The 23,222-nt window shown below is 41.5% G+C and overlaps 1 protein-coding gene across 5 annotated transcripts in view; it reads left to right on the top strand.

Annotated features, from left to right (window-relative positions):
- Positions 1–10,440: 10,440 nt before the first annotated feature.
- actn4 (actinin alpha 4) overlaps positions 10,441–23,222 on the top strand; it is a 79,975-nt gene continuing 67,193 nt past the window's right edge. For 2 of the 5 annotated variants that reach the window (XM_033014248.1, XM_033014250.1), the window contains exon 1: positions 10,447–10,879. In XM_033014248.1, coding sequence (XP_032870139.1) covers positions 10,754–10,879 — 126 coding nt within the window. In that variant the 5' untranslated portion in view covers positions 10,447–10,753. Of the gene's footprint in view, positions 10,880–23,222 lie in introns of all 5 variants that reach the window. The other 3 variants (XM_033014247.1, XM_033014249.1, XM_033014246.1) reach the window with 3 other exon arrangements.

The raw sequence follows: 23,222 nt of genomic DNA, 5'->3' as shown, positions 1-23,222 counted from the left end.
ACCTACAAACCTGTACGTCTTTGGAGTGTGGGAGGAAACCAAAGATCTCGGAGAAAACCCACGCAGGTCACGGGGAGAACGTACAAACTCCGTACAGATAGCACCCGTAGTCGGGATCGAACCCTGGTCTCTGGCGTTGCATTCGCTGTAAGGCAGCAACTCTACCGCTGAACCACCATTAATATAGCACAATCTTGTAACATGAGGAGGGATTGTCAGAGGGAGTGGGAAGAATGACCTAAATTCCATTTCCTCCCAGCAAAGGAAAAGCAGAGAAAAAATATCTATATATCTAGAACAAATGGTGGTTTGAATGCATTGATTCAAATTATTTCTAGCTGTGGAACAAGTGAGGCAAAAAATAAACACAAGATACAGAGGAGGATAGATTTGAGTTGCTTTTCTTTTGTTTAGAGGCACTTTGTTGCTGTTATGTTTCAGTGCAAATATGTCATGCATGCCACAGCTACACCAAAATAAATGTGGCGAAATCACTTTGGTCAGAGACTGGAAAAACACACATTCTTTTTGCTGACAACCAGCTTTAGTGACTCTGGAAACTTATTATGTATCCTGTAACTTATTTTGTATTTTGTTTGGTTGTGACAAACCCATGCACTGGGATGCAAGTGCATTGTCAATACACAGTGTCAATAGATAGCAGATAGAGAGCAAGTTCAAGCGCACACAGACTCACAAGGCCTCTTTAGCCTTGGGCTGTTTGTCCAGTGGCACATGAAGAAATAAATACACATGATCATCTATGCCAAATGCAAAAGGGCTTGGTGAACAAGAGATAAATCTAAGAGGAATTATGTCAAACTGCAACAGGGTATAATGTTAAGGACTTAAGTTTCAGAAACAGGAAGGAAACTCAAACAGTAAGTCAGGTTCAAATGACTAGTGACTTAAAAAGTAACAATAGGCGATAGTCCACTCAGAACAGTCATGGATCAATACAGTAGCTCCATTTCATATAACATTTCTGGGAAGAGGAAAGGATCTCAGAATTCTGTGGACCTAGAGCATTTTACAAGGTGGGCAATTCACAATAGGTACAGTACCTTCCATAATGTTTGGGACAAAGACCCATCATTTATTTATTTGCCTCTGTACTCCACAATTTGAGATTTGTAATAGAAAAAAATCACATGTGGTTAAAGTGCACATTGTCAGATTTTATTAAAGGCCATTTTTGTACATTTTGGTTTCACCATGTATAAATTACAGCAGTGTTTATACATAGTCCCCCCATTTCAGGACACCTTAATGTTTGGGACACATCAATGTCATGTAAATGAAAGCAGTCATGTTTAGTATTTTGTTGCATATCCTTTGCATGCAATGACTGCTTGAAGTCTGCGATTCATGGACATCGCCAGTTGCTGGGTGTCTTCTCTGGTGATGCTCTGCCAGGCCTGTATTGCAGCCATCTTTAGCTTATGCTTGTTTTGGGGGCCCTTCAGTTTTCTCTTCAGCATATAAAAAGCATGCTCAATTGGGTTCAGATCGGGTGATTGACTTGGCCACACAAGAATGGACTATTTTTTAGCTTTGAAAAGCTCCCTTCTTGCTTTAGCAGTATGTTTGGGATCACTGTCTTGTTGTAGAATGAACCACCGGCCAATGAGTTTTGAGGCATTTGTTTGATCTTGTGCAGATAGGATGTGTCTATACACTTCAGAATTCATTATGCTACTACCATCAGAAGTTGTATCATCAATGAAGATAAGTGAACCAGCACCTCCAGCAGCCATACATGCCCAGGCCATAACACCCCCACCATCGTGTTTCACAGATGAGGTGGTATGCTTTGGATCTTGGGCAGTTCCTTCTCTCCTCCATACTTTGCTCTTGCCATCACTCTGACATAAGTTAATCTTTGTCTCATCTGTTCACAAGACCTTTTTCCAGAGCTGTGGTTGCTCTTTTAAGTACTTCTTGGCAAACTGTAACCTAGCCATCCTATTTTTGCTGCTAAACAGTGCTTTGCGTCTTGCAGTGAAGAAAGTATTACATATTTAGGAGATAAGAGTTTACTTGATGCAAGTTCCATCAACATAAAAGAGGAGTAGAGACCACAGATGGAATTCCAGAGATGATGTCAGTGTGACTGTCCTTGACAATGTGATGTTTTTTGGCCTAAGTTCAATGCATTCCATGCTTGCTTTGAACTGGAGGTTTGTGGAAGGTCATTATCGGATCTGATAGCCTCGGGTGCGCCTGTACCCGTGGACACTGTTGTGGTAACTCAGCAGGTCAGGTAGCATCACTGGGGAACATGGATAGGTGATGTTGGGACGCTTCTTCAGATTGATTCAGTGTGCTGAGTTACTCCAGCACTTAATACTAGGTGCGATGCCACTGGTCTGTACCACATGCTCCTCCCCATGAGCTACCCGACCCCCGGCCATCAGCTCTGTCCATCAATCCACCACCAACGACAAGGGTTGTAAGCTAGGTCGCTGGGCTGTAAGCTACCCAACGGAATGTGAGGTGCTGTTCCTCCAGTTTGCATCTGGCCTCACTCTGGCAATGGAGGAGGCCTAGGATAGAATGGTCAGTGTGGGAATGAGAACGGGAGTTAAATTGTTTAGCAATGGGGAGATCCAGAAGGCCTTGGCAGACCGAGAGCAAGTATTCAGCAAAACGGTTGCAGAGTCTACGCTTGGTCTCTAAGTACTAGAGGCTACATCGAGAATACTGGATAGTTGATGTGGTTAGAGATGGTGTATGAGCGCCTCTGTCTCACCGAGGACTGCTGGGATCCCTGGATGGAGGCGAGTGAGGAGGTATAGGGACAGGTGTTTCTTTACTATGGTTATAGAGGAAGGTACCTGGGGACAATAGACAATAGGTGCAGGAGTAGGCCATTCGGCCCTTCGAGCCAGCACCGCCATTCAATGTGATCATGGCCGATCATCCCCAATCAGTACCCCGTTCCTGCCTTCTCCCCATATCCCCTGACTCCGCTATTTTTAAGAGTCCTATCTAGCTCTCTCTTGAAAGCATCCAGAGAACCTGCCTCTACCGCCCTCTGAGGCAGAGAATTCCACAGACACATGGAGGGGGTGCTTTGGGTGGGAAGGGATGAATTAACTAAGGAGCTGCAGAGGGAGCGGTCTCTGCAGAGGCGGAAAGGGGTGGAGATGGGAAGATGTGATGAGTGGAGGGAACACATTGGAGATGATGGAAATGTCAGAGTAAGATGTCTTGGATGCAGAGGCCGGTAGGGTGAAAGGCGAGGATCAGGGCAACTCTACCCATGTTCCGTCAGGGGGAGGGGGAGCGAGAACAGAACTTCGGGACACAAGGAGATGAGGGTGAGGGATCCATCTATGACAGAAAGGGAAACACCATGAATGGAAAGTCTCATCTTGGGAGCAGAAGCGGCGGAGATGGAAGAATTGAGACAATGGTCACTCCTAGAACAGTTCTCTGTCATATTCCAAACTGAATGTTGTAGTTTCAGCTCACAGAAATCATGCCATGGGAAGTGCTCAGTCAAATTTACAGAGTATTGTGAAGTTGCTCAGGGTTAACATTTTTGTTCACGTATTCCTAGGAAGATGCCACAAGATGTTCCGCCACATTAAAGATGCTGCTTAAACCAAAGTTTTTGACTTAGTAATGTGATTGCAAAATGTTTTCTTTCAACACTGTGAGAGTGAGAATTAACTTAACCCAAAGTGAAATGCGATATCCTTTTCTAGGTCACTTGACATGATAGGGCGGATGACCAAATAAGTTGTTCAAACATTACCCAAAAAGGTGATTCTTATAAAGCAGCTTAAAGGGGAAGAGAGAGGCAGAGAACGTCAGGGAGGGAACTAAAGAGTTTAACGTTCAAACAACAGAAGGCACAGTGTCAATGATGGCGTAATTAAATTCAGGTATATAAAAAGGTCAAAGTTAGAATGATCTCGAGTTACAAGGCTGAAAAGAATTCTGAAAATAAACAGAAAATTAATTATAAGGGTAAGAATTTTAACAGGGAGATATTGCTTAAGTGCGAATCAATGTACTATACATCAGCAAGCACAGAGGTGATGACTGAGCAGAACTGCTTGAATTGGAAGATAGGCAGTAGAGGTTTGGATAGCCTAAGATTTATGGACATGGAACAAATGATACGAGCCACGTCTGATGGAAAAATTGATGTGGGTTTTATCAGATGATGAGCGTGGCAATGTTGTAAAAGTGGAAATATGTACTCTTTGTGAAAATATTATCTGAGCCTTATCTCAGTCTCACAAAACATCAAGGTCATGTCATGAACAGCTGGTTCAGACGGATAGGGATGGATTGGTCAGGAACAGACTTAAAGCTGATGATTAAAGACAAAGGAGATACATCAAAACTGCAGATGCTGGAATCTTGAGCAAAACACAAAGTGCTGGTAGAACTCAGTGGGTCGCGCAGGGTCTGTGGAGGGATTGAACAGGCGATATTTCACGTCAGGATCCTTCTTCAAACTCAGGAAAGGACCCGGCACGAAACATCACCTGTCCAATTCCTCTACAGATGCTACTTGAACTGCTGACATCCATCAGCACTCTGTGTTTTATTAAAGACAAAGGATTTATTTTCCCAATATTTACGTTGAACAGGATGTCTGGCATTAGGGGCTCAATTGCTGAGTATATGCTAGAGAGAAATCAATAGATGTTTACATATAATGGGAATCATGTATAGTACAGGACAGTGATACTGAGGTGAATAATCGGTCATGACACACTGAACAGTACAACAGGCACCAGTTGTCTGTTTTTATGCTCTTAGGTGCAGGGACAAGATAGAAGTCACTGCTAGTGATTCACTGCCTACACTCATCAATGTAATAATATTTTGGGGGAAGGGGCAATAGATGAACATTTTACATAGTAGGTCGACAATGGTGGAGGAGTAATTCTGAAGCAAATAGACATATAATGCATTTTTCGCCGTGTTATATAAATAACAATACATGTTGCAAGATCAGATTCTTCACATAACTGCAACTTAGAAGCTAGAGGATCATGTTTCTTTTGCAGCTTGTTGCACTTCAAGCAAGCTAGCCCAAAGTGTGAAAAGTGTTCAGAGAAAGAAAACGAATAATTTCCTGTTTGCTCCTTTTTGACCTTAGAACTGCTCTCAATAATTAACCTTTAATGGGTCTCGGGTTGTGCTTATTTGAAATGCTTCTCTACAGGAAGCATCTCTGAGCAATTGTTTTAAAGAAAAAAGATTGGAGTTAGCACTATTTTGGTAGCTGAAGGTCACAGTTCCACTGTGAATATCACACAACTGCTGGAGTAGATGGAATGAGACACCAAATAACTGTTGATGCTTATTTTGGAGTTAGGACCATTTAATGTGGTGGGCAGTGGCTGATGCCAGACCTGATTTGGTGACATTCACTGACAAATACAAGAGTTGTTAAGGTCCAGTTTTGATTTAATTCAAATTTCTAATCATTATCCAATGGACATATGTTAATCTGATTGGGTGATGTGCAAGAACATAAAGGCATAAGTAAAGTGAGTAGGGTGGGTCATATACAATGCACTTTGGGAGATCGCGTGTAAGGGCCTCCTGGTTCTTCAACCCACTTACTCACTAATTGGTGCCTCCCAAAACAAGCTACAGAACACCCAACCCATATCAAGTAAATGAGTTTGAAGAAGGATCCCGACCCGAAACGTCACCCATTCCTTCTCGCTAGAGATGCTGCTTGTCCCGCTGAGTTACTCCAGCATTTTGTGTCTATCTTCAAGTAAATAATAAATGCTTGTGATCACCTATTATCCTGCCCCTCCTCTCTTCCAGCATTCTTTCCCCCTACAATCAGTCTGAAAAAGGGCCCCGACCCAAAATGTCATCTATCCAAGTTCTCCAGAACTGCTGCCTGACCCGCAGAATTATTCCAGCACTTTTGCATCTTCTTTTCCCAAGTGAATGTAGTAAGGTTTATAGGTCATAGATCATAGTCATACAGCACAGAAACAGGCCCTTTGGCCCATTCATGCTGACCAGATGCCCCATCTAAGCTAGTCCCATTTGCCTGCACTTGGCCCATATCCCTCTAAATCTTTCCTATCCATGCACGTTTCCTAGCCATCAAACATCATGTGATCCCTGCAATACCATCAACCAGTAATTGCAATCCTATACACATGCAATGTACAACTGTCCCAAGTAATAGTCCTGCTGACAGTATGTTAGGCTGTTCTAATAAAATCTTGTACAGAAAATCATTAAGGATTAATTGAGGTATTGTCCAATCCTATGCTGTGGAACCTGGCTACTGATTGATCGGAATCTTTAGTTATAATAAACATGGTGGCAGCGCAATGATCCTGCCAAGTATTTTTATAATGGATATTATATCAAGCAGTCACAGTAGTGAGATGAATATATAAACCAGGTTTTATAAGTAGACCATTACTAGAGTTAGTACTATAAAAGTGTGTTTCTGTCTCTTTGATATATACAATAGATTAAGATGTCCATGCATTTGGTTTAGATCCAAGCAACTCCATTTATAAAGAGTCATCGAGAAATTGTAAAGCAGCTAAGAAGAAAGACAGAGCAAAATTCTGGAAATATAAATTGATTTATCCCCTCATTCCCTCATTATATCATAATTCTGACCTTTTAAAGTTTTCATTGACTTCACAAGTCATGATTCGGACCTGTCACGTTGACTCAATCAAGCCCTTGTTTTGCAGCAAACACATTATTGGGAATTGAATCCTTTTTTTTTTGCTGGTTCTTTCAATAGCTCACGAGATCCTGCATAGTCCTCCCCTCCACTTGAAAATGAAAGATCATTCCACTTCACTCCCCCATCTCATGTACTTTCAGTAAACGTCTTTAGGAAACAGCCATCCACAAAATTACGATCCAGAATAATAAAATCAAATTTAAAGGGTTTTAAAGATGGAGCTTTACATTATGGGGAGATGGCAGGAACGGGGTACTGATTGGGGATGATCAGCCATGATCACATTGAATGGCGGTGCTGGCTCAAAGGGCCGAATGGCCTACTCCTGCACCTATTGTCTATTGTCTATTGTTCAATGTAACTTTTAAAACAACCTCTTGAGTGGTGAATCATGGCTGTTCACCTGATGACCAATAAACCACTATTAAGTAACATTTCCTCCTTTCCAAGCATGAGTATATCAGTCAGCTGCTTAAGTCTGTCCTTTTGACATGCAATCAAATCTAAAAATGACTTGCATTACATTAGAGTTTTCACATTGCTTGGTGAAAATGCCAAAGCCAGTGAAATACTTGGAAGAGATTTCAGCTCTCTCTATCCCCCACCTAAGTCGCACCAGCTTCTTGTTTTCACCCAACAAACAGCTAACAATGGGCTTTTTCCTTTATCATCATTACTATTTTGCATATCTTTCATTCATTATTCCATATCTCTCTACATCATCGTCTCTATCTCTCATTTCTCATTCCCGTGACTTTCAGTCTGAAGAAGGGTTTCGGCCCGAAACGTTGCCTATTTCCTTCGCTCCATAGATGCTGCTGCACCCGCTGAGTTTCTCCAGCATTTTTGTGCACCACCCATTCCTTCTATCCAGAAATGCTGCCTGTCCCTCTGAGTTACTCCAGTTTTTGTGTCTATCGTCGAAATACTTGGAAGTGCATTCGTTGATGCAATGTTAAAAATGAAATGTGTAATTTAAGCACTGCAAGCCCCCATAATCAGTGATGCAATAACGACCAAATAAATTGTCAACTAAATGTTAAATGAGGAGTAATCAATAATAAGTACACCAAAGGGAACATAGCTGCTATTCTTTGACAATGTGACTTGGGATATTTGGCAACATGGGAGAGCAGGAATTGTTCAGTTTAAAGCCAAGTCCAGAAGATAGACACAAAATGCTGGAGTAACTCAGTGGGACGGGCAGCATCTCCCATGGATAGCAACTCTGATAACACAGCACCCTCTCAATCGGCCCCATAGCAGAAGCGTCCACGTCGCGGGGCTGGAAACTGGAAGTATCCTGAGCTAATTCTGCTACCACCAACATCTATTACGACAAGTGATAGCTTTCACTGATTGTCGTCAGAAGCTTGCGTCCTTTTCAGAAAGGACAATGACAGCCAGGTCAACATTGTAACAAGATGGACATGAAAAGAAGAATCCAGTGCCACACACATATGATAGCCCAGGATGTTTTGCTCATTTGAGACACAGCCAACACAACTAAGAACATAAGAAAGAGTTGGAGTAGGCCATTTGGCTTCTCACACCTGTTCTAACATTTTACCTCAGTCTGATTTCCCATGATTCACTTAATGTTCAAAAACCTTAATCTTTGCTTATAGCAAAGCAAGCACAACAACGTCACTACCTCCTTGGAAGGCTAAGTAAATTAAGCATATCTCCAATTACTCTTACCAATTTCTACAAATGCACCAGAGAGTACCCTATCCAGATGGATCACAGCTTGGGAATGCAATTGGTCTGCAAAGAGTGCAATATATTGCATGGAGATGTGATCACAGCCCAGTCCATCACTAAAACCTGCCATCCCCCCCTCCTCCCCTCCATTGACACTTCATGCTGCCTTGGAAAAACAGTCGACCAAATCAAGGACCATTCACAGCTCCATTGCTCCTTCTTCTACCCTTCCATCAGGCAGAAGATATAAAAATTTGAAAGCATGTGCTACCAGATTCAAGAACAGCTTGTTCGCTGCAGTTATTAGACACTTGAATGGATATTTCATAATCTGAGGATGTATTCCCGATATCCCAAGCTACCTCAATGAGGTCCTTGCACTATTTTATATGCACCTTCTTTGTACCTGTATTACTATGTTCTGCACTATTTCCCACAAATCCATTCATCTGCTTTGACCTCTTGGCAATAAGAACATCGGGAAATAGGAGCGGGACTTTGGTCCCTCAAGGCTGACACACACCAGGCCTAATTTATCTTGAGTACCAGTTCCTCATAGCACTCCATTCCCTGATCTTTCAAAATCTATGTAAATATTCAAAATGATTGAGACTCCACAACCTTCTGGGATACAAAACTCCAAAGACATCCTTAAATTTTAAATAATGAAGTCATGAGCACTTTTGCTTGAGAGAGCAAGGTATGGGTTCAAATCCTACTCATGGCACACATCCATTAAATCATCTATTATGGAACACATCTATTAAACCAAGGTTTTGACACCTTGTTATTAAAATGTGGTACCCCAAATTCCTATTTATTCTTAGAAAATCCTGTGTCTTCATTTGTGAAATCAGGGCTATGTTCTTTGAACCTGAAGTTGCCACATTCAAGGCTGTGTGTTGTTTAAGTTTCACATTCAATGACGTGAAAGAATCCATTACAACGAACCAAGTCACATTCGCACAAAAAGAAACGATTTCTATTCTCCAAACTGCTAGAAAGGGGAAAAAAAAAACTACTAACCTGAGGAGAACTGCTTTGGAACAGTTTTGGTCTCCAAATCTGAGGAAGGACATTATTGCCATAGAGGGAGTGCAGAGAAGGTTCACCAGACTGATTCCTGGGATGTCAGGACTTTCATATGAAGAAAGACTGGATAGACTCGGCTTGTACTCGCTAGAATTTAGAAGATTGAGGGGGGATCTTATAGAAACTTACAAAATTCTTAAGGGGTTGGACAGGCTAGATGCAGGAAGATTGTTCCCGATGTTGGGGAAGTCCAGAACAAGGGGTCACAGTTTAAGGATAAGGGGGAAATCCTTTAAGACCGAGATGAGAAAAAAAAAATTCACACAGAGAGTGGTGAATCTGTGGAATTCTCTGCCACAGAAGGTAGTTGAGGCCACAGTTCATTGGCTATATTTAAGAGGGAGTTAGATGTGGCCCTTGTGGCTAAAGGGATCAGGGGGTATGGAGAGAAGGCAGGGATGGGATACTGAGTTGGATGATCAGACATGATCATATTGAATGGCGGTGCAGGCTCGAAGGGCCGAATGGCCTACTCCTGCACCTATTGTCTATGTTTCTATGTTTCTATGTCTTCATTTGTGAAATCAGGGCTATGTTCTTTGAACCTGAAGTCGCCACATTCAAGGCTGTGTGTTGTTTCAGTTTAACATTCAATGACGTGAAATAATCCATTACAACGAAACAAGTCACATTCGCACAAAAAGAAACGATTTTTATTCTCCGAACTGCTAGAAAGAGGGGAGGGGGGGGACCTACCACTAACCTGAGCAGAACCGCTTTGGAACTACAACTCCCGACATCCTCCCGGCGAAGCGGAAGGCACGGCGCAAGCGCAAAGGTTCGGCGGGGGGGCGGGGGAGGCGGTCACGTGGGCCGGAGCTCCGCAGCGCGCTCTGAGCTCGCGCGCGGGAGCGTTTTCAAAATAAAACGGATTCCACCCGTGCGCGCGTGGGTTGGATCTTTGCGCGCGCACGTGACGTGACGTGACGTGACGGCGCGGGCACGAGCCGGGCGGAAGTGAAGAGGCACACAAGAAGCAGAGCGCGAGCGGACAGTCAGTCAGTGGCGGAGAATTCAGTGGCTTTGGCGGCCGTGGCCGGGGAGTGGATTCCGCCGATATATATATATATAATATAATATAATATAATAATAACTAAAGGGTGGAAGAAACAAAAAAGAGGGAGATCAAAACTAAGAATTTTTTTTTGTGAACCCGCGTCCGCTGCTGCTGTTGTTTAGTTTAGTTTTTTTTTTGTTTGACGGCCAGTCAGTCGTCAGACACCTGGAGCAGCTGCTGCTCTCGGCTCGGACATGGTGGACTATCACGAAACCAACTCGCAGATGCAGCAGGGCAACCATGGCATCTACATGCAGCCCGAGGACGACTGGGACCGCGATCTGCTGCTCGACCCGGCCTGGGAGCGGCAACAGCGGAAGGTAAGGCAAGGCCGGGCCCAGGACGGGGTGGGTGGTTGGTTGGATCGTGGGGCCCCACGGACGGGGCAAGGTTCTCCCCGTGTACAAAGGTGGGCCGAAGTAATGGCACCAACTCTACACACGCTGTTGGAAATTATTTTCTTTCTCCTCCTAATGGGGAAAGCTCCCGAGTTGTCCAGTCGGTATCCTTTTGTAAACGTCATCAGCTTTTTTCTTTGCCGGAGAGTGCATTAAATTCCTGCAGCTCCATAAATTCTAGGTGTGTACAGAACATAAAGCCATACACGCAACTACTGTAGCTGCGTGACACGCCTTTTAACCCGAAGTTCAAGATATTCGTGCAGTAACTTGCGTTATACACCGCTCGTGGAAATGACGACTTGGATTTTACAAACTCGTCTTGAATTTTTGAAGAATTGTCTGAAGAAGGGTCTCGACCCGAAACGTCACCTATTTCTTTTCTCCAGCGGTGCTGCCTGCCCCGCTGAGTTACTCCAACATTCTGTGTCTATCTTTTTGAATTTTTGATTGTGGTTTAGTTTACTGTGGGTAACTGGAGAATTGTGAGGTTTGAGTTCGAGTACCAACTGATCTCATTTCAAAACAATACGCTGTCGGCAATACACAGGATGTTATTAATTTCAAATATATTTGAAACTTCTGCACTACTTATGCATTTTAATGTATTGCTGTTTTAGTGATTCAGCCATGAGAAATGGTCCAGAATTAACACAAGACAAACTGGAAGGGGTAGATATTATTGTGAAAAACCTATAATGTATTTAGACACAAAAAAACTGGAGTAACTAACTCAGCGGGTCAGACAGCATCTCCGGAGAAAAGGAATAGGTGACGTTTGGGGTCGAGACCCTTCAGACTGTTGTAATTTTGTATACATTGTCTACAGCAGAACTCCAATCGACCTTCAGTTTTTTTTGTGAGCACACTACCTTACTCTGGGACATATGCAATACCCATCTGAGATTCTTGGTTGGTTTGTAGCCTTCCTCAGCCCTAGAACATATACGCCAGTGGCAATGCTAATTTAGCATGGTGGGGAGAGTGCCATTGGAACTTTGGGTGTTTTCAAATTATCATTTAAGTTATTAATGTAGCGCACACTTAATTCTGTCACTGGAAAGCATTCCATGGTAATGAATTTTTAATGCATATTTAAATTTGGATTCTGTAAATTGACCAATCTATAACTGTTTGGATTAAAATCTGACACTTCCATAATGGAGCCATTTTCATTGGTGGGAAATGCATTTTCGTACTAGCTGTCAAGAGTTCAGGATCATTGATTCCAGGCACATGAGTAGGAATCCCAATATGACAAAGTCCTATTCATTTCAGAAATAATTTAAATTTAAAATTTTGTTTAAGAAGTTAATTTCAGCAGCGGTAATTATAATAATCTGGTTCAGGTCGTACTTCCGAGAGACAAAAAAGATGGGCAATAATTGCCAGTGTATGAACTGAATTAATAAAGCAAAAGCTATTGTAACATTGTTTTATCAATCCACTGTTAGAGCTTCTTATGTTAGGACAGTTTGAAATCAAGAAGGTAGTATTTCGACCTTCTTTAAAAGTAAAGGTGGACAAATCCCCAGGGTCTTTTGGGATCTATCCCTGCGATTGAGGGGAGTAAGAGAGGAAATTGCAGTGCCCTTGAAGATCTTTGTATTCTCTAGTCTCAGATGAGGTCCTGGTGGACTGGAGAGTCGGTTTTTTTTTCTTCTTTGAAATCATGACTGTGTTTGGTGAGGATAGGGCAGTGAATATTGGCTGCATGGATTTTAGTAAGATACTTGCTAATGTCCCTCATGGTAGGCTGATCCAGTAAATTGAGATACGTGAGATTCGCTGTGACCTAGATGTTTGGATTCATATCTGCTTTGCCCAGTGAAGACAGGGGTGTGGTGAAAGGGTGTTATTCTGGCTGAATGTCTGTGATCAGTGGTGTTCTGCAGGGATCTGCACTTGGACCTCTGTTTGTAATATCTATGCTTTTATCATGAATGTAGATGGGCTGGTTAGTAGGTTTACAGATGACAACAAAATTGATGGAGATGCAGGCAGTGAGGGAAGGCTGTCGAAAGATATGGCAGGATATAGATCAGTTACATGTATCGAAAATGTTACATGTATCAAACCTAGACTGTGGAATTGCATACCACTCCTCATCAGAACTGCCCCCACCATCGACTCCTTTAAGTCACGACTCAAAACCTATTTCTACACCCTAACGTTTTGAGCCCTTCTGAAAACAGTTTATGTATGTATTGTTGGGTCTGTCTACCCTTGTATGTATCAAATTAGTACCTGCACTGATGTGAAGCACTTTGGTCAACGTGAGTTGTTTTTAAATGTGCTATACAAATAAATGTATTATTATTATTATTATGACAGATGGAGTTTAATCAGCAAATGTGAGATGTTGCACTTTTTTAGTTGAATGCAAGAGGAAAGACCCATGACAGCATTAGAGTGCAGAGGATCTTGGGGTCCAAGTGCATAGCTCCCTGAAAGTGGCAGCGTAAGATAAAGATGACTGGTATGCTTGGTTTCATAAGTCAGGCCATTTAGTGTAAGAGTCAGGAAGTATAGTTGCAGCTTTGGTTAACTTTGGTTAAGCTGCATTATAGGAAGAATGTGGAGTCTTTGGAGAGGATGCGGAGGTACCAGAATGTTGCTGGGGTTAGGAAGTATTAGCTATAAAGGGAGATTAGGTGAACTTGGATTGTTTACTCTGGAAGTTTAGAGTTTGAGGGAAGACCTATATAAGTATATAAAATTAAGAAGCATGGTTGAAAATATCATAGAATATAGATCATAGCATTAAGTTGACAGGGCAAAGTTTAAAGGAGGTGTGCGGGCAAGTCTTTACAGGGAGTGGCTGCCAGGAGCAGTGATGGAGGCAAATACAATACTGGTATTTAAGAAAATCAGCACATGGATAGTGAGGGATGTGGATCATATGCAGGCAAAGGACATTAGTTTAACTTGACATGTTCAGCACACATTGAGACAAAGTGCCTTTTCCTGTACTGTCTGGTCCTGGTTTTGTTTTTAATGTGGTGGGGGGGGGGGGGGGGGAGGGGGTCTTTTGGAGCAATAGTTGCTGTAAAATGGGTGGCCTGTCCGTATTTTACATTTAAAGTACCTACTGAACCTGAGCGTGGATTGACTTTGTCCTGTACTGATTGATATTTACCAGCATGAATGGAATGTTGGGTTGGTGAATTATCTGTTCCACTTATTCCAAGATTTGCCTGATTTAAAAAAAAAAAAAGTGTACAAACTTAGAATCTTCTTTAAAGCATGATGACATTTTTAACATTCTCTATTTGGAATTCAGAGCTTTAATTGATCTGCTCAAAGTCTAATTTGATGTGAAAAGGAAGTCTGCACAAGTTCATTAAAATGCAGGGCTAGCAAAGTTTGGAATGACTGCTTGTATTCATTTAAAAAAAAACTAGTTTGAGGTTTAGTAATTATAATCTTTTGTAAATCCAAAGTGCACTCTTTTTAACCAGTAGAGCTACATTCCAAGGTTTAATGCATATCTTTAATCTAGAGTTTTCTGATATGGCCCTCTAGTTTGCAATTGAAATTATAAACTCAATCTGCCTGTAATTTTTTTTTCAATCTTTGTAAATGGTGGCCTGCAAGGTCTACTCTGGTTGCAACAAGAATTATGCATTAACCTGTGGGAGACAAGATATTTCTGCAGTGTCAAAGTATGGAAATAGACATTTGGTGGTGTGAGAAATTAAACCAGTTCTGAAAAATATATATCCTGTCTTTTAAATGATATAATCGTTTCCTGCAGTTTATTTCCCAAACTTTACTTAGCCAATCTGGGGAGTTTTATTTTTTTTATAGGGTTTAAAATATTACCATTAATTTGTTTGACATCCTGTAAAAGCTTAGATGAATAACTAGTGCATGGTAAACTAAGCCTCTGCTCTATGCCACCCGAGTAATTTGAGAAGTCATCCAGGTAATGGTCGGCTTTAAATTTTAAATGAACTGCTATTGCAAATTTAATGCCCACAGCAAAAATGGCAGTTTTCTAATTTTGCATATTTTTTTCAGGAGGCTGTATGCAACCTTGTGTTAGTTACTGAGACTTGGTATGATCAAGCTTTCTAGAGCTACATAATATATTGAGTCTATATGCAATCTTGGAAGTACTAGAAGTCTTTGTTTGCATTTGGACACTACTGCTACTTATGCTACTAAAAATAGATTTCTACATTGGTAACTGAGAATTTACCTAGATTTGAGGCTGAGGTCTTGTGGTGAAAATCGGTTACTTCATCTGTTTTAGGTTAGTGAAGATCTAATTTGGAAGTTGGACAAGTGCCGTTTTTTTCCACCTTGTAACTCAATAGAATACTTTTTAAAAACAACTTGAGCTCAAACATGTATTTGTAGGTAGACAAAAGTGCTGGAGAAACTCAGCGGGTGAGGCAGCATCTATGGAACGAAGGAATAGGTGACGTTTCGGGTCGAGACCCTTCTTCAGACTGACGTGGGGGTGGAGGGGCAGGAAGAAGAAAGGAAGAGACTGAGACAGTGGGCTGTGGGAGAGCTGGGGATGGGAAGGATGGAGAAAGCAAGAACCACCTGAGATGTCAAAGTTCATACCGCTGGGGTGTAAACTACCTAAGAGAAATATGAGGTGCTGCTCCTCCAATTTACGATGGGGCTCACTCTGGCCATGGAGGAGGCCCAGGACAGAAAGGTCGGATTAGAAATAGGAGGGGGAGTTGAAGTGCTGAGCCACCGGGAGATCGGGTTCGTTAATGCGAACTGTGCTGAGGTGTTGGGCGAGCGATCGCCAAGCCCCCTCCATCCCCACCTCACTCTGAAGGGTCACGACCCGAAACGTCTCCTATTCCATCACTCCATAGGTGCTGCCTCGCCCGCTGAGTTTCTCCAGCATTTTTGTCTACCTTCGATTTTTCCAGCATCTGCAGTTCTTTCTAATCATATATATTTGGAGTTAGCTAAAACACCAAGCAAAGCATAACTCTTTCAAACTTTCCATGTAACTGGCTTCATTAATTGTGTCATTTGGTTCCTGTTTCAAATGCAATTGAAGCAACATTTTAGTCATAACTTTACATCCTGCAGCCTTGCATATTGTGGGTGATTTGTATTTGGACTCAAATTAGCAGTGATAGTGAATGTTTTTCCATAGTAATTTAAAATGTCTATATGCAACTAACCAGTGCATATCTACTCTTGCATTAGGGAAGGTTTTGAGGCTGAAGTGTAAAATATAAAACTATTCTTTCCATGTTTTGTGGTTTCTTATCATTTGCTTGTGCAGTCCACCACACTGATAAGGTGCAAAGTAGGATGGGTCCGTTATTTCTTATCAGCTAACACCCTTGTAAGTCTGGTGACCAGCAACTGATGTCTATATGCAACCAAAATTGCCGATTTACAATCATTTTGCAAGTCCACGTAGAAATTGCATGATTTGCAACATTCTAATCATATTTTCCTCTTGGTCATCAGATTTGTGGAAATGTTAGCTGATATGAAAATGGTAATTGTCTTTTTTAAATTTTATTCTATGATGGTCAGCAGAGCACAGAACTTGAAAGTTGAAGAGTCAGTTCATTTTGAGGTTAGGTTGGAGGAGGGGCTTGACGGGGCATGTGACCGGAGCATGCTGAATTAAGTTGGAATCTCTAAAACTGGGAATCTTGGTTTGAATTGTGCAGGAGATTTCCATTTCTGTGTTCGTGTAGATAATCCATGTTTTTGCAGCAGATATTAGGGTGGGGATTACTGCAGATTGGTAGGCAATTGGCATAGTGCTGGAATTCAGATCTAGATCTTCATTACTTTAACTTTAACATAAATGATAATTGATCCTTGGAAGTGGTGATAAATTTGTTTTCTTTTGTCTTGTCTTTTGGGTATTTCTGTTGTGATGCTGTGATCTCTGAAGATCTTGCTGATTTTTCAGATGACATGTATCTTTTTAAACTGAGAATCAGGCGAGGACACTTGCCTCGAGGGCAGGGTTTTGATTGAAAAGTTTGAATTATTTGTCCAATATATGCTGGATGTCTAATGAAATCTGATCTTGATTCAGAATGAAACCCTTTATTTTGGGATTCAGCATTGAAAAGTCCAGGCAATGCAGTTATCAGCTAGTTACTGGAACCACTGAGCTTTTCCTTCTACCACTTGTTTCTTTAAGTCACGGGTATTTTGATGGACTTTGGTCTTGGATGCCTTGCATCTTTTTTCCTTGGGCCATGTAGTTTCCAAATCAAGAATGCTTTGCAGTTTGGTTAATTAACTTCTGAATTCCTTGGCCATTCTTATTAAATTAGTCCTCTTGTTTTCTGGTAGAAAGCCGATCAGATGCTAATGATAGATCTTCTAAAGCTCCAGATTCTTGAGTTTGATTGAATTGTTGACCCAGTCTTAGCTGTTGTACTTTGATTCTTGCAATTCAGTAAATTGCATTTGAGTAAAGAAAATTGGTTACTTTAACTTTTATAATTTGAGTTGTGTGAACTTTTCGGAATCCTGTTTACTTTAGAGTTTGAGTACTCTAGCCTCATTTGGCTTGAGTTAGTCAGGTATAAAGAATGATTTGGCAGTACACCTTGAGCTTTGGTTCAAAGGTCTTTTCTTGATCCTTTTCTGAAAGGATGAGAATGCTTGGCTGCCTATTTAATACTTATTCTGGAACAAAATAATAAAATGTTTTCCAGTACGGTATAATATTATACTTTTTTTTTAAAGGCACTTGGTGGGGCACAAACTGAAGAATGTTGCATCATTTAGGTTGCAATCTTGTTAGATTGCTTAATTCCATGGAACTGATTACAGCAATGTCTAACCAGCCTGCTGTCTTTGTACCATTGTAATCTTTGTAGCCAGATTCCTATTGCCCAACCCTTGCCTCACTTAAGTACCTCTTTTAGAAAGAACATTGCAGACATGGGACGGTTGAGTTGGTAACACTGCATATGTTGGTTAACTGGCCTCTGAAAATTGCCCCTAATGTGGGTTAGAAAGTGGGAAAGTGTAGAACTAGTGTAAACAGGTGATTGGTAGTTGGCATGGACTTGGTGGACCTGTTTCCATGCTGTATCTTTTAATCATTGAATAAAGATACTTCAGAATTAGGGGAGAATGAAAGCTGCAGTAATGAGCGATACAATTACAATACAGGTAGTCCGTATCTAGGATGAGCTGAAGTCACTGTAGAAATAGATGCAATTATGACTTCTAAAGGACATTGGGACAAATATATTAAAAGGAAGGGTTTAAAGGGTTATGGGCTAAAAGCAGGCAAATAGTACTAGACCAGTCTGGCAACTTAGTCGGAAATGACATTGTGCTGTACAGTATTGATTTGTCTTTAATGACATTAAGGTCCAAAACTGAAAGTTGCCCAATATGTTGAGATGCATGGAATTGTGGATTTTATACAGATGCGGATTGAGAACTGGTTAAGGGCCAGGAAAAGATTTGAATAAACTAGGCCTGCATTAAGTAAAGTTTAGAATGAGGTGATCTCATTGGAACATGCAAAATTCCCACAGGGCTTGGCAAAGATATTTTGTGTGGGTGAATTGCCTTGAATCGAGTCAGTCTTGCAATAAGAGGTAAACATTTAGGGTAGAGATGAGCACATTTTTACTTGGATTGTGATTCCTTTGACTCTGGGGCTATGAATGATTGGTCATTAAATTGCTTCAATGGGCATTCTGGAATATAGCTACATTAAGTGGAAGATAAGTTTTAATCTGATAAATGAGATCGGGAATGAAGGGCCTGATGGCATAGTCCTGCTCCTGTTCTTTTGTTATGGTCAGAGTTTACTCTTGATCCAGAGGGACTGGTTAAGAGCAAGTTTGAAACTTGTGAAATTGGTCCACCTGTATATGGGGTTGCTGTGATGTTTGCTTGTAGGTAATTCCATGGCTATATGTTCTGTCCACTCTGTGCTAAGGTGGGGAGGGGAAGACAGGTGGTGACGTTGTGGCCTAGGATGTTCAACAAGTATCTATCTATGCTAATCCTATTAACTGTTAACAAGCACCTGACCCATAGCATGCATTGGTGATTTGAGCTTAACTAGATATTTCATTACTGTGAGGATGCTCACAAGAGGATGTGAGGAAAAACAATGTTGTTTGATTGTGAGAGGTGCAGTTATTTGACCATATTGCATCTTAAATTAGTCTACAGTACTTTAACTTTTCTGTGTGACAAGACAATGCAGTAAAGAAACATTTTGAATTCCTCAATGTAGAATTTGGCTTCACAAACTAGTGCTAAAACTGCGTGTGATTTTAAAAGAAACTTTCAAATATGCCTTCAGGAAATTTAGAATAAATGCTTAAATTTTTTTGTGCCTGCATTTCTAGCATAGATTAAAACCAATACATTTGCAGATCTGATATAAATGCAGGATTATCAAAATTGTTTAAATTATTGTTTCCCAACACTTGCATGTTGGCCAAAGTATTTGTCCTGGTGATTAACAACTGAGATGTTAGCGTGAAACTCAATCTCAATCTGGAATGGTCACAGTGGAAGTGGTTATGTTAGTGGGATTGAAGAGGTTTTTAGATGGGTATATGAATATGGAGAGAGATGGATCATGTGCAGGCAGAAATTATTGGTTTAATTTGGACATGGGCTGAAGGGCCTGTATCTGTTCTGTATTCTATGACATGATGGAATTTGTATTTTCTGAATTATTTAACCTGTTCTGGTCATGGATTTTGGGCAAGGATTGCACAGGTGTGTTTTTTTTTGCACAATCAGGCCTAGCAGTTTGTCGGCCAGATGATACTTAACCAAGACTTATGAATGAAACATGAGGAAGCAGGAATAGGTTCTTCCACATTTATGATTATCTGATGCGGCGGGAGTATCCCGGGGAGCAGCACGGGGCCCGATCCACCCACTGAACAACCGCGACGCCAACCACCGGAACGCGCCCCGGTAGGCCTTCCAGGGGACTGTGGAGAAGCCAGGCGGCGAGACGTCCCTGGGTCGGAGGAGCCTCAGCGGTGGTGGTGATGGGAGACTTGGTGGCAACGGGAGCCTCAGCAGCGGCAGCTTGGTCCTCAATGGCAACGGGTGCCTCAGGCGGTGGCAGGAGCCTCGGCGGCAGCAGGAGCCTCCAGTGGTGTTGGAATGTGAGGGGGGAGGGGTCGGGGAAGACAACGGGGTCCCGGCATGGGGGGGGGGGAGGGACTGGTGATTGAGTGTCTGTCTTGTTTTCATTGTTACACTAGTAGCTTTGACAAAACTTAGATGTTTTACAATCAACTCTTTTTTTTTGGTTCAGCTCTGTTCCTTTTAACTTAAAATGGCATTTGCATTTTGCCATAAAGGTCAAAGCAGAAAACTGCATCCATTAATAGTCTTAATTGTAACGGATAATCTTTACTCCTGTCTCCATTTTCTCTTTCCTGCCAAAATATCCTGCCTTAGGACTTGAATGCACTGTTTGTTTGCTTTTGAGATAATTATCATGGCATTGTTAAACTACAGGGTTTATCAAGATTAAATTGATCTTTATTCAATTTAAGGCTGTTGGTTCGTAATATTTGGTTTTTCAATTGGAAAGCCAGAATTAAGTTGTTGTATATTCTCCCTTACACTTTTCCTGGCACTGTGCCAGATTGATGCCAAGACACTAGTTATTATACTGTGTGCCAAGCAGAAAATAATGCAAGCTGAGGGAATACATCTTTATTTCTGAGACAAATGAAATGCATCATATAGTTGAAAGCTAAAATATATACAAGATATCTCTGCCAAGACATTGAAATGTTCCCTGCTACTCCAGTGCGGCCTGTCACCTTTTGTATGTACAACATCTTCTGAATTACAGCCAGAGGCACAGAGGAGCTATTAACAGAATTTCCCACTAAATGCCTCAAATTTTTCTCCCTTAATAGGCCATGTTTGCTGCTTAGCAGTAGTTACTCTGTTAGCATACAGACTTTCTGCAATCTTTACCACAGGGTATAAAGATTTTTCTTTCAGGATAGGGGAGGGGATATTTTTTTCCCATTATTTGATTGACTAATTTATAAAACATAGTTTGGGTTTATAGTCTTGGGTATCATTGGAAATCAGTTACATTCTTTGAAGAATCTTGCTCTGGCTTGTTCAAAGGTTATGCAGAGCTAAATGGTATGCAGTCCATTATTTATTTGTTCCACGCTGAGTTGACATGCCTGTTTAATTTTAATCAAGCATTGGACAGTTCCCATAAAATGACTAAAATATACTATTTTTAAAATTACTGACTAGAGCAGGTCCGGACGGAATTATGGCATGCATTGACTTTTGTATCATGAAACTGCAATATGTAGCTTTGTAGCTGATGCCCAAGCCATAATTGTTGCACCCTATGTGACTAGTTTGCGTCACATAGGGTGCAATGAAATTCCTTGTTCACCTGAAGCTCAATTGGTAAACAGAATAATAATTAATCCATTGGGAGATGTGGTGCAATGCAATGTAAAGTAGTGAAAACAATTAAAGTACAATAATGGTTTAAATGAACAAAGCAGAGTTTACTTTAGCAACACTTCCAGGAAGAGGCCGTGAAAAAAAGATGCTTGATTCAAATATCTGACAGCGGTGGGGAAGAAACTGTTTTCAAGTCTAGACACCTGAGCTTTCAAGCTCCTCAATCATCTCCCAAAGGCAGAAAGAAAAAGGAATGGGTTAAAACTATTAACTGGCATGACATCAACAGTCTCAACTTTTCCACTCCCTTTACCTACTCTAACCCCCCCCCCCCCCTGCTGAATGTACAGCCCTCTGCTCACTCTGCAGCAACCCCAACATTATTATCAAGATAAAGACAAGGATTTCGGACCGAAACGTTGCCTATTTCCTTCGCTCCATAGATGCTGCCTCACCCGCTGAGTTTCTCCCGTACTTTTGTCTACCTTCGATTTTCCAGCACCTGCAGTTCCTTCGTAAACATTATTATCAAAGCTGTCAACAAGGAAGGTGCCGTGGTAGTCTGGTGAGTTAACCTCGTCCGCGCTGAGACCAAACGCCACCTCTCTGACACCTACTTACCCTTGGACCATGACCCCACAGATGAGCAGCAGGCCATAATCTCAGACCATTTCTGATGTTATCACTTCCGGCTGTCTGCCCTCGACAGCCTCCAACCTTAATAGTTTTAACGAAGAAAAGGGAATGGCCAAAATGCAGTCACCCAGTCACTTTGATGCAACACACTGTGAAGAATGATTGGATGGAAGGAAATGATATGCTTGTGGTGGACTTGGCTGTGTTCATCATTCTCTGCAGGTTCAGTCGATCAAGAGCAGATGTCATACGAGGCTGTATCCCGTCAAAATTCTTAGTATAGCGCATCTGTAAGTGTTTTTCAGACATTCCTCATGGGCATGCCAAATCTTCTCGGATGCCTAGGAAAGTAAGTATGATGATGTACTTTCTTGATCACTGCATCAGTGTGAAGGGGCCAGGTTAGATTATTGGTGATATGGATAGTTGGGTATTTGAAGCAGTTGACCATCTCCGCAGCAACTTGGTTGAAGAGGATGTGATTGTGTTCACCCTCTCGCTTCCTTGGGTCAACAACCAATTATTTTGTCTTGCTGGCATTGCAGGGTTAGGTTGTTCTGACACATGTACAAGATTCAAAATCTCTTTCCTGTACTTTGACTCATTGTTGATCCATCTGATGGCAGCATTATCATTGGCAGACACAAAGATAATTTTAACACAGAAAATTGGATTAATTCGGAGGGTTGGGCAACCTCTGTGGAGAAAATGGATTGGAGCTGTTTCAGACTCTTTGGACTCCCTAGTGAAGGATGTTGACCTGTAATATTGGCTATCCATTCCTTTCACAATGCTACCTGACCTGAGTTACTCCAACATTTTATTTTGCGCAGGATTCCAACATCTGCAGTTCCATATATCTCTTAAGATTGAAGAAGGGTCTCGACCCGTATCGTCACCTATACCTTTGCTCCATAGATGCTGCCTCACCCGCTGCGTTTCTCCAGCATTTTTGTTTACCTTCTCTTAAGATTGAGCTGTTTTTGTACTTGGCCACAGTTAAAGTTGTACTGGGAGTTGAAGATGGAGCTGAGCACAACGCTGAGAGGCATTAGATTTGAGGGTCAGAATGGAGGAAATTTTATTATCTGATTCCAACTGATTGAAGTTTGTCAGTCAGAAAGTCCAGAGGCCAATTGCAGATAGAAGTCCCAAGGCCTAAACTAAAGTTTAGGGATGAACTTATTTAGTATTGTGTTGAAGGCTGAGCTTTTACCAATCA

Source organism: Amblyraja radiata, chromosome 41 (assembly GCF_010909765.2).
Source record: "Amblyraja radiata isolate CabotCenter1 chromosome 41, sAmbRad1.1.pri, whole genome shotgun sequence".
NCBI classification, from domain to species: Eukaryota; Metazoa; Chordata; class Chondrichthyes; order Rajiformes; family Rajidae; genus Amblyraja; species Amblyraja radiata.
This window is presented reverse-complemented; position numbering and strand designations above follow the sequence as displayed.